Below are 15,342 nucleotides of genomic sequence, written 5' to 3'. Positions count from 1 at the left end.
AGCTGACCAGGGGAAAATAAATAGGCTGGCTTCCCATTACTGAACACATGCCTCTGTCGCGCTTCACTGGGGGTGGCGATGGGGAAGGGAGGGGGGGGTCGGGAGGACTAGTCGAAGAGAATAGAAAAGCAGGAGCACGGGATCAAACACGCTGGTTGACTTCAACATACGAGACGAACTGACGCAAGGAGACGGGAACCACGGGGATAAATGCACAAGGGAAAATCAGCGACACCTGGAGGGGGGTAGAAACAATCACAAGGACAGGTGAAACAGATCACGCTTCTGTGTCTCTCTCTCTCTCTCTCAAGACGGTAGAAACAGATCCTTTCCCAGTGAAGCTGCTCTATGACAAGTCACATGACCAGGTCTGGGTGCTAAGCTGGGGCAGCATGCAGAAGTCCCACCCAACCTTAAAGGTAAGGAGTTATTGGTGTGCACTTGTGTATTTTTGTCCATTTGTGTATGTGTGTGTGCATGTGTGTATGAGCAAGTATCTTATTTGTGCGAGTATTTAATCTATGTATGTTTCGCAATGTTCGCAAACTACAATTTACAGCTGTGGCACCGTAGACAGTGCCTTCAGGGATGATTACAGCCCCCCTACCCCCCAGGGGTAGTATTTATAGGGCTGAGGTAACCGAGGACAGCAGCACAGCTTACTTCAACTGCTGAGGGACTACATTGTCATTTTGCAATGGCCACAACATGTTTATTGTTCTGTTCCTCTTCCTTTGGCGTTCTATTAAAATCTTGTGAGGTGCTCTGTCTGTCAGCAGCCAATACTCTCCCTTGCTATCAGCCTTATTAGCAAGGGAGAGTATGTGAGCTCTTGTCAGTTTGAGCTCATTGTGAAATCGTAATATGTTCTCACGACCAACCGAGACGCAACGGGTCTCCAATAAAGAGGAGGCGAGGCACTTTTGAAAGGCACTTTTCTATCTCAAACAAAGTGATTTTCCGTTCATTCTTCAAAGTGTTGTAAATTCTCAAACGGCTCTGCATAGGCATTCGGGTGAATTGTCAGAACTACTCAAACACGCCTGGCGTTCTGTTGTCGCTCAATAGTCATGAATAATTACAGAATGAGGCTTGAATCATTCGGTCCAAAATTCAATTTCAGGAAATCTGCATAACTGACTGTGGGGCATATGGATCACATGGCAGATAAAGGGCTTGATAATGTCATTATTACTTGGAATGCAAGTAATTGACCTGAGCACCGGCAGTACTCCGTTCTCCAATTCAACATTTAAAACACCTCCTTTTTTTACTAGCTCAATGTCTCTAAGCAAACGTCCAAGTGAGATTGTCAATTTATTAGATAAAAACAAATGAGGGCGCAGGGATGTTGAAAAGGGAGGGAAAGCCTTTCCAACTGTCTGATGGGTCTCGCTGTCAACGTATGCATGTGCCAATGCTGGCTATTCAGAGACAGCGATTGAGGCAGAGGTAATATAATAATGCATCAGCAGATGCTTTTATCCAGAGCGGCTTACAGTTCTGCGTGCCTACGTCTTACGTATGGGTGGTCCAAGGAATCGAACCCACTGTCCTGGCATCACAAGCACCACGGTCCACCAACTGAAGCTACAGAGGACCACAGAGAGAGACATGTGCGGTATCAAGCAGATGCACCGATAGAGGTCTAAGAGTGTCTGACCACCTGCTCTTTTCCCCCCCATTCTATGAGGAAAGTCCCCTTTCAGATTGGTGGCCTTGTTTCGTTGTTACATTTTTATTTCACTTTAAGTCTATTTTCTCTCTTGTTTAAAAAAAAAAAAAAAAAACAAGTTGCCCATCAATCTAGCTCATTTCAAAACAACTGTATCTTGGAAAATGGCCCCATGCGAGCACATATTGCACTCATTCCTGCTGGCAGAAGCTACCTGTGCTAAACGTTTAGTATAGTAGCTAGTTGTATGTGTCATCTCACTGTCAGGAACAGGAAAGGCTTCAATTTGAGTGTTTGTTCGTAGGCCTAAGAGGTAGATGTCAGCAGCAGAACAAACCAAGTATGGGTAGCTGAGGCCCAATATGGACAGATTTGTTGCCAATCAAGACTGTTTTGCGTGGCTGATTGGGATGCACGACAAGTCGATAAGCCAGTGCGAATGACTAGTGCATCAGTGTTGCATCGATGTGCATACCGAACAGAGTTGCTTCCCACTGGGCAGCAAACACGGTCATTTTTCTCCTCCCATGATTTTATTTCAATTAGGATAACAGCCTACACAAGAAATAACTCATATTGATAACTATCTAGGTGTCACCTTGATACACACATACAGTCTACTACTCAATTGGGAGGGCATGAATGGCAACAACACCGTTTTCCAAGCAACGGCATGGGTGGCAGTCACAGTAAGCACGGGCATACAAGCAACGGTACATCCATCATCAGTACTTTTAATTAAAAACAAAATGGTCTGTTTTATATCTAAAAATGTACAATTATTTGTGTAAAACTAACAGTGAAATACGACTCATCCTCTGGCTTCAAACCAGAAGTCCAAACTCTCGTGGTACGGGGAAGCTCAATGTACAGTAATTGTGCAGTAAGAAAAAAAACACAGCTCAGTCAAAACCGTCTAACCTGTAGCTTTTGACACACCCACTCATTTCCACACGCCCCCTACTTTCCTTTTGACACACCCACTCATTTCCACACGCCCACTACTTTCCTTTTGACACACCCACTCATTTCCACACGCCCACTACTTTCCTTTTGACACACCCACCCATTTCCACATGCCCACTACTTTCCTTTTGACACACCCACCCATTTCCACATGCCCACTACTTTCCTTTTGACACACCCACTCATTTCCACACACCCACTCATTTCCACACACCCACTCCTTTCCTTTTGACACACCCACTCCTTTCCTTTTGACACACCCACTCCTTTCCTCATGGCCACTACTTTCCCTTCGACACACCCACTCGCCCGTACTTCGGTCGCCATATTGGTCTGCAGCTACACCCTCCTCGAACAAACTCCAACCACAGATTAATACTAGTTAGATTGTTTCAACAGCATAGCTAACTAGCTAATTTACATCATCTACATTCGCTATGATCAGCTGATCAGCCCACCCCTCTTTGCCTTCTCTTTCAGCAGTAGGCTGTAAGCTTGCTTACAGTGGGATGAGTGTGATTTTGCAGGAAATAAAGGCCTAGGCTACAATATATACTGAACAAAAATAAACGCATGAGCTGAAATAAAAGATCCCAGAATTTTTCCATAATCACAAAAAGCTTATTTCTCTCAAATGTTGCACAATGTGCACAAATTTGTTTACATCCTTGTTAGTAAGCATTTCTCCTTCACCAAGATAATCCATCCACCTGACAGGTGTGGCATCTCAAGAAGCTGATTAAACAGCATGATAATTACACAGGTGCACCTTGTACTGGGGGACAATAAAAGGCCACTCTAAAATGTGCAGTTTTGCCACTCAACACAATGCCACAGATGTCTCAAGTTTTGAGGGAGTGTGCAATTGGCATTCTGACTGAAGGAATGTCCACCTGAGCTGTTGTCAGAGAATGTAATGTTAATTTCTCTACCATAAGCCTCCTCCAACCTCGTTTTAGAGAATTTGGCAGTATGTCCAACTGGCCTCACAACCACAGACCACGTGTAACCACGCCAGCCCAGGACCTCCACATCCGGCTTCTTCACCTGTGGGATTACCTGAGACCAGCTACCTGGACAAACTCGATGTGCCCCTGCCCAGTCATGTGAAATCAATAGATTAGGGCCTAATTCATGTATTTCAATTGACTGATTTCCTTATATGAACTGTAACTCAGTAAAATCGTTGAAATTGTTGTATTTTGCATTTATATTTTTGTTCAGTATATATGTTGAAATTTGGCTACAGGATCATTAGATAATTACCTACGAAACTAGGGTTTAGAAACATGCTGATATGAGCTTACAACATAACAGTGGCAAGACACTGGAATATGTTGAAACCTCAGCATGATCAAAAGATGCAGCTGTAATAGATACTTGGATAATGGAATTGGCCATTAGAGGCCTGCTAGTTGGATATTAGTAAGTATGTTTGCACGAGCCTTGGCTTGTGTGAGCCAGAACGGCTCATAGAAGTACGATCCTATCTCCTGTTTCTGAAGCTTGATGTACAAGTACACCCCCTAGAGAGGACAAAGGTCTATCTCAGGAGTTGGATATTTCTTAATAACATTGAGATCCACCAATCTGCCTTGCAGGAAGTACAGTTCCATATAAAAGGTACTCAGTCAGTACAAACCAATTCCCCTTCAGTGGTAAACCTACACAATAGGTGTAATACAGGAGAGAAAATAAGAGCAGAGGTAAAATACAGTAACATGGTGCATATGACCAATATGTGCCAGGGTGGTGGTGTGAAGTTTACAGCATCCTGAGCCTGTGAGATCATAACTTCCTAATTAGACATGAGTTCTGTGATGTGAGCCTGTGAGAGCATTACTTCCTAATTAGACATGAGTTCTGTGATGTGAGCCTGTGAGAGCATTACTTCCTAATTAGACATGAGTTCTGTGATGTGAGCCTGTGAGATCATAACTTCCTAATTAGACATGAGTTCTGTGATGTGAGCCTGTGAGAGCATTACTTCCTAATTAGACATGAGTTCTGTGATGTGAGCCTGTGAGAGCATTACTTCTTAATTAGACATGACTTCTATGATGTGAGCCTGTGAGAGCATTACTTCTTAATTAGACATGACTTCTATGATGTGAGCCTGTGAGATCATTACTTCTTAATTAGACATGACTTCTATGATGTGAGCCTGTGAGAGCATTACTTCCTAATTAGACATGAGTTCTATGATGTGAGCCTGTGAGAGCATTACTTCCTAATTAGACATGACTTCTATGATGTGAGCCTGTGAGAGCATAACTTCCTAATTAGACATGACTTCTATGATGTGAGCCTGTGAGATCATAACTTCCTAATTAGACATGACTTCTATGATGTGAGCCTGTGAGAGCATTACTTCCTAATTAGGCATGACTTCTATGATGTGAGCGAGCATTACTTCCTAATTAGACATGACTTCTATGATGTGAGCCTGTGAGATCATTACTTCCTAATTAGACATGACTTCTATGATGTGAGCCTGTGAGATCATTACTTCCTAATTAGACATGACTTCTATGATGTGAGCCTGTGAGAGCATTACTTCCTAATTAGACATGACTTCTATGATGTGAGCCTGTGAGAGCATTACTTCCTAATTAGGCATGACTTCTATGATGTGAGCCTGTGAGATCATTACTTCCTAATTAGACATGAGTTCTATGATGTGAGCCTGTGAGAGCATTACTTCTTAATTAGACATGACTTTATGATGTGAGCCTGTGAGAGCATTACTTCTTAATTAGACATGACTTCTATGATGTGAGCCTGTGAGAGCATTACTTCCTAATTAGACATGAGTTCTATGATGTGAGCCTGTGAGAGCATTACTTCCTAATTAGACACGACTTCTATGATGTGAGCCTGTGAGAGCATTACTTCTTAATTAGACATGACTTCTATGATGTGAGCCTGTGAGAGCATTACTTCTTAATTAGACATGACTTCTATGATGTGAGCCTGTGAGATCATTACTTCCTAATTAGACATGAGTTCTGTGATGTGAGCCTGTGAAAGCATAACTTCCTAATTAGACATGACTTCTATGATGTGAGCCTGTGAGAGCATTACTTCTTAATTAGACATGACTTCTATGATGTGAGCCTGTGAGAGCATAATTTCCTAATTAGACATGACTTCTATGATGTGAGCCTGTGAGAGCATAACTTCCTAATTAGACATGACTTCTATGACGTGTGATCTCATTAACTCTTCACCATTGTAACAATGTAACATCTCTAATGACCTTCTTTATTAACAAGGTTTCTCTCTCAAAAAAAATAACTGTTTTGTTACATCCGGGGCTCTGTAGCTCTGTTGACTGCAATGGCAAAGGGCGCTGCATTAAAACGTTGTTTTTTTAAATTTGTCAGTATAGTTTGCTCATAAGAAGACTGCAAAATACAAAATCAGGTCCCCCACTGACAATGTGATGGCTTTAGAGCATTAGTAGGGATGGCACAGACTTCAGATTAGAGTCTTTAGTTGTTTTCTCTTTAATTCAAATAGCTTCTACATGAAATATTTACTGGGGTTCCTTAAACAAGCCAAGCTATGCAGTGGTCACATAAACAGTCCACAAGTCCTTGACAGTGACCTGATTAATGTAGGGTACCTGATGAAGCATTTGTCATGTACATACTGGGTGGGGCCAATAAAGTGGATGGATAGATCGTCCAATGAGAAATGGATGAGTCAGACGACCACCTTTGACTTGTGACTTGTATCTTCTCAAGCAACCATTAGCCAATAAATGTGTCTATCATGTCTTGAGGTGAGGCCATATATCATCAGTTTAACTATACTTCCCAATGCACACTGACACATTTGTTTTTGTTTTGGCTCTGTACTCCAGCACCTTGGATTTGAAATGATACAATGACAATGAGGATAAAGTGGAGACTGTAAGCTATTGCTGAGCGATTAGTGCTTTTTGAAGTCAGTTCGGTTTCGGTTCGATAATTTAAAAAAATTCTTGTTTTCAATTTTGTTTTAGATTTTTTTACTTTAAATATATGATGAAATAATCGACACAATACATTATTTACCATTCATTTCTATTGGGCAAACAGCAAATGCATCCAACAAGTTTGCAGAGTCAAACTTCATGTAACCAAATACTGAACTTTTGACTACTTTAATACAGATACAGTACCAGTTAAATGTTTGGACACACCTACTGATTCAAGGGTTTTTCTTTATTTTGACTTATTTCTACATTGTAGAATAATAGTGAAGACATCAACACTATGAAATAATACATATGGAATCATGTAATAACCAAAAAAGTGTTAAACAAATCAAAATATATTTTATATTTGAGATTCTTCTAAGTAGCCACCCTTTGCCTTGATGACAGCTTTGCACATTCTTGGCATTCTCTCAACCAGCTTCTTGAGGAATGATTTTCCAATAGCCTTGAAGGAGTTCCCACATATTCTGAGCACTTGTTACCTTTGCCGTCTAACTCATCCCAAACCATTTCAATCGGATTGAGGTTGGGTGATTTTGGAGGCTAGGTATCTGATGCCGCACTCCATAACTCTCCTTCTTGGTCAAAAAGCCCTTACACAGCCTTGAGGTGTATTTTGGGTCATTGTCCTGTTAAAAAAAATGATAGTACCACTAAGTGCAAACCAGATGGGATGGCGTATCGCTGCAGAATGCTGTGGTAGCCATGCTGGTTAAGTGTGCCTTAAATTTGAAATAAATCACAGAGAGTGTCACCAGCAAAGCATCATCACACCTCCTCCATGCTTCACGGTGGGAACCACACATGCTGAGATCATCCGTTCACCCACTCTGTGTCTCACACAGACACAACGGTTGAAACCAAATATCTCAAATTTGGACTCATCAGAGCAAAGGATGGTCTAATGTCCATTGCTCCTGTTTCTTGTCCCAAACAAGTCTCTTCTTCTTATTGGTGTCCTTGAGTAGTGGTTTCTTTGCAGCAATTCGACCATGAAGACCTGATTCATGAAGTCTCCTCTGAACAGTTGATGTTGAGATGTGTGTTACTGGAATTCTGAAAAGCATTTATTTGGGCTGCAATCTGAGGTGCAGTTAACTCCAATGTACTTATCCTCTGCAGCAGAGGTAACTCTGGGTCTTCTTTTCCTGTGGCGTTCCTCACGAGTGCCAGTGTTGTGGCAGCGCTTGATGGTTTTTGCGACTGCATGTGAAGAAACTTTCAAAGATCTTGAAATGTACCGCATTGACTGACCTTCATGTCTTAAAGTAATGATGTACTGTAATTTCTCTTTGCTTATTTGAGCTGTTCTGGCCATAATATTGACTTGGTCTTTTACCAAATATGGCTATTTTCTGTATACCACCCCTACCTTCTCACAACACAACTGATTGGCTGAAATGCATTAAGGAAAGAAATTACAGAAATGTACTTAAAAAAAAGCAAACCTGTTAATTGAAATGCATTCCTGGTGACTACCTCATGAAGCTGGTTGAGAGAATGCTAATAGTGTGCAAATCTGTCATCAAGGCAAAGAAAGGGTGGCTACTTTGAAGAATCTCAAATATAAAATATATTTTCATTTGTTAACATTTTTTGGGATACTACATGATTCCATACAGTTGAAGTCAGAAGTTTACATACGTTTAGGTCGGAGTCATTAAAACTCGTTTTTCAACCACTCCACAAATGTTCTGTTAACAAACTATAGTTTTGGCAAGTCGGTTAGGACATCTACTTTGTGCATGACACAAGTCATTTTTCCAACAATTGTTTACAGACAGATTATTTCACTTATAATTCACTGTATCACAATTCCAGTGGGTCAGAAGTTTACATACACTAAGTTGACTGTGCCTTCAAATAGCTTATTATGTCATGGCTTTAGAAGCTTCTGATAGGCTAACTAACATCATTTGAGTCAATTGGAGGTGTACCTGTGGATGTATTTCAAGGCCTACCTTCAAACTCAATGCCTCTTCGCTTGACATCATGGGAAAATCAAAAGAACTCAGCCGATACCGCAGAAAAGAAAATGTAGACCTCCACAATTCTGGTTCATCCTTGGGAGCAATTTTCAAATGCCTGCAGGTACCACGTCCTTCTGTACCAACAATAGTACGCAAGTATAAACACCATGGGACCACGCAGCCGTCATACCGCTCAGGAAAGTGAGACGCATTCTGTCTCCTAGAGATGAATGTACTTTGGTGCAAAAAGTGCAAATCAATCACTGAACAGCAAATGACATTGTGGAGATGCTGGAGGAAATAGTTATAAAAGTATCTATATCCACAGTAAAACGAGTCCTATATTGACATGACCTGAAAGGCCGCTCAGCAAGGAAGAAGCCACTGCTCTAAAACCACCATAAAAAAGCCAGACTACGGTGTGCAACTGCACATGGGGACAAGGATTGTACTTTTTGGAGAAATGTCCTCTGGTCTGATGAAACAAAAATAGAACTGTTTGGCCATAATGACCATCGTTATGTTTGGAGGAATAGGGGAGGCTTGCAAGCCAAAGAACACCATCCCAACCGTGAAGCACGAGGGTGGCAGCATCATGTTGTGGGGGTGCTTTGCTGCAGGAGGGTGTGGTTTATTTAACCAAATAGATGGCTCATGAGGATGGAAAATCATTTGGATATGTTGAAGCAACATCTCAAAACATCAGTCAGGAAGCTAAAGCTTGGTCAAAAATGTGTCTTCCAAATGGACAATGACCTCAAGCATACTTCCAAAGTTGGGGCAAAATGGCTTAAAGACAACAATGTTACGGTATTGGAGTGGCCATCACAAAGCCCTGACCTCAATCCTATAGAAAATGTGTGGGCAGAACTGAAGAAGTGTGTGCGAGCAAGGTGCCTTACAAACCTGACTCAGTTACACCAGCTCTGTCAGGAGGAATGGGCCAAAATTCACCCAACTTATTGTGGGAAGCTTGTGGAAGGCTACCCAAAACGTTTGACCAAAGTAAAACGATTTAAAGGCAATGCTACCAAATACTAAATGAATGTATGTTTACTTCTGACCCACTGGGAATGTGATGGAAGAAATAAAAGCTGAAATAAATCATTCTCTGTACCATTATTCTGACATTTCACATTCTTAACATACAGTGGTGATCCTAACTGACCTAAAACAGGGAATTGGAACTAGGATTAAATGTCAGGAATTGTGAAAAACTGAGTTTAAATGTATTTGGCTCAGGTGTATGTAAACTTCCGACTTCAACTGTATGTGTTATTTCATATTGTTGATGTCTTCACTATTAATCAAAAATGTAGAAAATAGTCAAAGTAAATAACAGCCCTGGAAGGAGAAGGTGTGTCTAATCTTTTGACTGGCACTGTATAAGTGAATCTGTCCCAATATCTTTGGTCCCCTAAAATGTACAAAAAGTACTGTCATTTCTAAATGGTTCACCCGATATGGATGAAAATACCTTGAAATTAAAGCTGACAGTCTGTCACTTTCCCAGTACTTTTGGAGTTCAGAGTATATGGCACCATTGCCTTCGAAGTGTTTCGCTGTTATGTTTAAGTAAACGCTCCAACCCATGCTCTCTTTTTATGTTCTCTTGCCAGATAAGTGACACTTGTATTTGTATAATTCCTGTTCTCATGTACTCCTTTGACTGCTCTGTTCTAGGTGATTCCCCAGGCCAGTGTTGGAGAGGTGCACCACACCATCCGCACCCCCTTCCAGAGGGTTGATGACTTCTTCATCCCCCCAACCAACCTCATTATCACACACGTCAGGTACAGAAGGCCCGTTAACCTTTAACACTGGTGACCTCACCACCTCATCTTCGCAATCTCTCTCAAATAGAGGAGAAAAGAGCAAATTATAATTTAATGAGAATCCTAACCACACCGTAATCACCCAAAAAAGACCATTAACCTTTCCCTTGAACTTTGTCGTCTTAGGTTTGGCTTCGTCTTCCTCAAATCTGAACCTGCGGTGCATAAGATTGACTTGGAGACCTTCCACCGAGTCAAAACCATCAGCCTGAAGAACTACAGCTGTGTGCCCGTCAGCATGGCCTACACACACCTGAGTGGCTTTTACTTCATTCAGTGCCAGTCTCAGAGCAGGGACCCCACGTCAGCCCAGCCACAGCTCCTCATCGACAGTGTCACCGACACTGTCATTGGTCCCAACCTCAACATCACGGGCCAGCCCTATGTGTCCCCGGATGGCCGCTACATCATCACCCCTGACCAGCAGCGCGGCAAGGTCAGAGTTCAAACAGTGTCCTTCCAGGGGGTGCTGGGTTTGAGCCGGGAGCTGGACACCTCTCTCGTTGTGTCCGACCTGATCTTCCAGCCCTCATTCACTAAGTCCAACCAGTACACTGTGGTAGCTGCCTCTGGCTCAGGCACAGACCTGCTCTTCTCTGACCTGGCAACAGGGCACATTGAGGTCCTCGGAAGCCTCAAGGAGCCCCTGTCACACCACACCTGGCCCTGGGGGGGGCCCAACAGGGTGGTGGTGTCCAGCGGACTGTTTGGCCAGTACTTGGTCACTCCCTCAGCGGAATCTCTCTTTGTGTTGAACGGCAAACTGAACACACCCCACTGTGAGGTGTCAGACATCAAGAGAGGGAACACAGTGGTGTGGGTGGGAGAGGTATGAAAGAGTGGGAAGAAGGGGAGAGGGAGAGAAAGAAAGGGAGAGATCAGGCCAAAACACTTAATTAAGATATATATGGACATAAGTGGACTCAACCATGGGACTGAGTGCGAGGAACACACGCCTGGGTTATTGTAACAAAAGTACACAAAAAATAATAATTGAAAAAAATATTTAGGAAATCATATTATGGTATTTTTACGGGGAGAAGATGGGTGGGGAGTTCCTTTAGTGCAACTGTGATCTATGTGTACTTAACTAAGAGGAGTTGTACATTGCACTTCCTTGTAACACTGCAGATAACAGGAGGGATATAATGATGACATTTTGAAAATTTAACTATGCACAACGCTCACTTTTTTTAGACTAACGCTTTTTGGTTTCGAGATGTTTGTCGTTCACCAGTACTGCAAATAGTCCCAACAAGATGTCTGTCTGCCTCTAGTGTATACATGTGTTAGCGGTCCTTTTCAAAACCACAGCACCCTGTTACTCGCCTTTGTCCTTGTCCATGTTATTGTACGCTTTCTGTAAAAGCTCTCATGCTGACCAACAACATACAGGTTGGCTTGAAACATGTTGTACCGTATTAGTCAAGACCTGTTACTTTCCAAAGAGAATACTTTTCCATCCCTTAGCTAAAAACAGTATCTAATAGCATACAGTAGAAAACCCATCAGTGGATAACATGTTATTGTACAAAGAATATATATGGTATAGTATGTCCCCCACCCTCTCTCACACAGTAAGCCTACTTCCAGTTTTGATCCAGTGACCTCCTAGTCCTCTGTCCACTAAGTCTAGCATTGTAAGGGTGTTGTTCATCAGCATGGAGGTATTGTAAGTCCTGTGTATCCAGTTTCCCTATAGCTTAGTTTCCATTTTTCAACTGCTCCACAACTAAAATACAGCTTTCCCTCATAAGGAGAAGCTGTGCCTGTTACCCTAATATTGGCTAGTACTGTATGTGACGAGCAAGTAATAGCAAAACACGCCTGTTATTAAAAAAAGACACAAACCAAGTTTAACAGATGTGTTGCTCATGTTTGCGATTTAGATATGTGTTGCTACGGTAACTGCCTTGGCTCAATCTGACACAGAAGCAAAGGCTTGATGACATTTCTTAGAACACTGTTGTTTCGAGAGAGAAATATGTGTGTGTTCCAGGAGTGAGGCAGAGATGTGTAATATATATTCAAAAAGCCCAATTTGAAGCCCAATTATTTTGCGGTCACGGAAAATAAAATAAAATCCGTAATTGCCATCAAAAAGCATCAGGCACTCAGACCAAAGTACTTATTTTGCCACCATTACAGAGTAACTTCAGAATAATTCATGTGAGTCACCACCAAAGGCATCATCAGAACTGAGTGTTCCATATGCATGTACTGAGAGTTGAGACTCATCTCACTAATATTGTTTAAGAGCATTTCGGCTGGGATTCAATCAAAGGCGCGTTATCAACAAGGTCATTTCTGCTTGTCGACAAGGTAATTTCTGCAGCATTTACAGTGAATGCAACATCCACAATCGTCAGGAAAATTGCCTTTAAAAGGTACATTGCCACTAGTGCAATGTGCTTATCATCGATGCGCCTCTGATTGAATCCCGGCCTTCAAGTACACAGGATCACAAACAGTACAGTTGCTGGTGAAAATGTCACATATATTACATACCTGGTCTCTAACCAAGACCATGGCTGCAAACCTGAACCTCTTGGTATGATATTGACATTAGAGACACTGTTGTAGATATAAATTGTTCTTGTTTAGAACACATTCAAACGAGTCCAGTTTTCTTTATGCATTTGGTGTGTTCTTGTTTATGAGGGAAATGGTTTGTAAAATAATATCTAATAAAATGACAAAAAAAAACGTGCAGCTGTGTCACATTATAAATTACTTTGAACATAAAATATGTGAATATTCAGGGACAAATTTCACCAAACACATATGTTTGTTGCTAACGTGAGGACAAACTATGGTATATAACCCCAAACTGATGCTGTATATGTCTTTCAACGTTCATTACATCAAGTTGTTAGAGCTACATCAAATTGTTACGAATTTGTTGCTATCTGGGCCTCTGGATTTGGCTCTTTTGTGCAGCAGTTTCTCATACAGTACGTCATCCTGACATCTGGACAGCACAGGTCTGAAAACGTTGCAGACATCCCTTTGTCACATCTGACTCTCTTTACAATACTCTTCTTCCATCCAAAGCCCAATCGATCCAGTGTAGCTTTCTGTCTGAAACCAGGCAAGAGTAGTTTCTAAATGAGGAGTACCATTTGTAATGCTCAGAAGAGTGGCCCAGACCCGCCAATGGCGAACACAGCGTCTCCTTTGTTTTTTTTCTGTTGGGTTGAGTCAGGATGTGTCCAGTGGTAATGGGTTTTGGGTTGCCCCAGGACAACATACTAGCTCTTCTTCAGCAGTTACGACAATGACCAGTCTCAACGGGGGACTTCTTGCAACTAGAGCGACAATATTATGACTGAGAAAAAAAACCATCCAGTCAGCAGACATTCTTTACTATTAGGACAAAACTATGACTTTGACTAAACACAAACAATATATTAGCATTGTGCTGATACGTGGCTAAAACTGACATTTTTATCACTGTTTATACTTGGCTCTAACATGCATCCTTCGTTCTGATCTTGTCCTGATCTTGTCCTTATCTTGTCTGTTTACATTTATAAGATCTGATAGCAATCAGATCACAAAGCATCTTTTAATCGTCTACTGCTGCCTAAAATTGTGGGCTCAATCAGAATGTGATCAGGACAAAGGATGCATGTTAGCACCATGTATAAATGGGGCTTGTGTTACCCATCCCTCAGTAACTGGCTAAGTAACGGCAAGATACGCCTGCCTCTAAATCTCACATTGTTAACAGAGCTACACAGTTCTTTAAGCACTAAAAACCACATAGTTATCAGATATGAATTCATATAGGCTCAACTAAGAGTATTAAAATCAGCAGATATGTCAAATGTTATATAAATATCAACAACACAAGAGGCCTAAATTAGAGGATAAATGTGTGCTGTTCTAAGATCTTTGGCAACCTTAAAGGCTTGTAGCTGTATCCATGCTGGTTTATCTCTATGCAACACATTCTCATTGTTAAGGCAATAACTGTTGTATGATGTATGTGTTTTGTGAGTAGATTTTTCCTAAGATGTTAAAACAGTCTGGGTGTATAAATGTATTACTTCTCCTCCAATTGTTAAAGGGAAACTTCACACAAAAACTATATATTAGTCTTTTTTTTTCATTTGTCCACTTGGTGATGCGTTTCGAAACATCGTGATGATGTGGCACTTTGCTTCTTGAAAATCCCTTATCTTGACTGCTGACATGCAGAACAGTGGATTAATGAACAAAAATAGCAAAATATCATTTGAGTGGAGTCTCCCTTTAATGACTCATATGCTTTTTTTCCCCCACCTAACAATTGCCTCTGTACAATAATATATTAAAATGTTATTTTTTAAATATATTTTTGAGTTGCTTCATCTGAACTGAAATGTATGGAACCAGTGTCTATACCTCATATTATCTACCCACGGACAAGACCCAGCTCACCAGTGATGTATTTGAATTAGCATTGACTGTAAGGATATGACATACTGTACTGTATACTGTATTGTGTTGCCTGGGATGTCATTTTTCTTCCCCCCCCAGTTTTTCAATAAAATATAAAATTGACTATTTACTAAGAAGCGTATTTTCTTCTAACCATTCCGTTTTTTAGGAACATGCTACAGAATTGGCAAATAATGAGAATGGAACCAAATTCTCATTAGATGCTATTTATTTCATCACCCAATCTATGGATGCCAAAACAGAGGACAAAAGAGAACACGCAAAGATTGTTTCTGTTGTGAAGATGCATTGCATCTTCAGTAAACATTTGAATATGAAACATGGTTGACCAAAGGTAAACTGATTCCACAATCTCACATCACTTTGCCTTTAAATTGCATGGACGACAAGGAGTCTGTGCAAGGTGTGAATTGCGGGGGAATCAGGGGGGCTCAGCTCCCCTAAATGCAACAAAACTCAAACTTT

The 15,342-nt window shown here is 41.3% G+C and overlaps 1 protein-coding gene across 1 annotated transcript in view; it reads left to right on the top strand.

Moving 5' to 3' along the window:
* Positions 1 to 14,972, top strand: part of LOC135548829 (follistatin-related protein 4-like) — a 217,120-nt gene extending 202,148 nt beyond the window's left edge. The window contains exons 14-16 of the mRNA XM_064978796.1: positions 312 to 419; positions 10,280 to 10,389; positions 10,558 to 14,972. Of these exons, the coding sequence (XP_064834868.1) occupies positions 312 to 419; positions 10,280 to 10,389; positions 10,558 to 11,266 (927 nt within the window). The 3' untranslated portion in view covers positions 11,267 to 14,972. The remainder of the gene's footprint in view (positions 1 to 311; positions 420 to 10,279; positions 10,390 to 10,557) is intronic.
* The last annotated feature ends 370 nt before the right edge of the window (positions 14,973 to 15,342 follow it).

The sequence above is a fragment of the Oncorhynchus masou genome, chromosome 11 (genome assembly GCF_036934945.1).
Source record: "Oncorhynchus masou masou isolate Uvic2021 chromosome 11, UVic_Omas_1.1, whole genome shotgun sequence".
Classification (NCBI taxonomy): domain Eukaryota; kingdom Metazoa; phylum Chordata; class Actinopteri; order Salmoniformes; family Salmonidae; genus Oncorhynchus; species Oncorhynchus masou.
The sequence above is the reverse complement of the archived record's forward strand: the minus strand, read 5'-3'. Positions and strand labels throughout refer to the sequence as shown.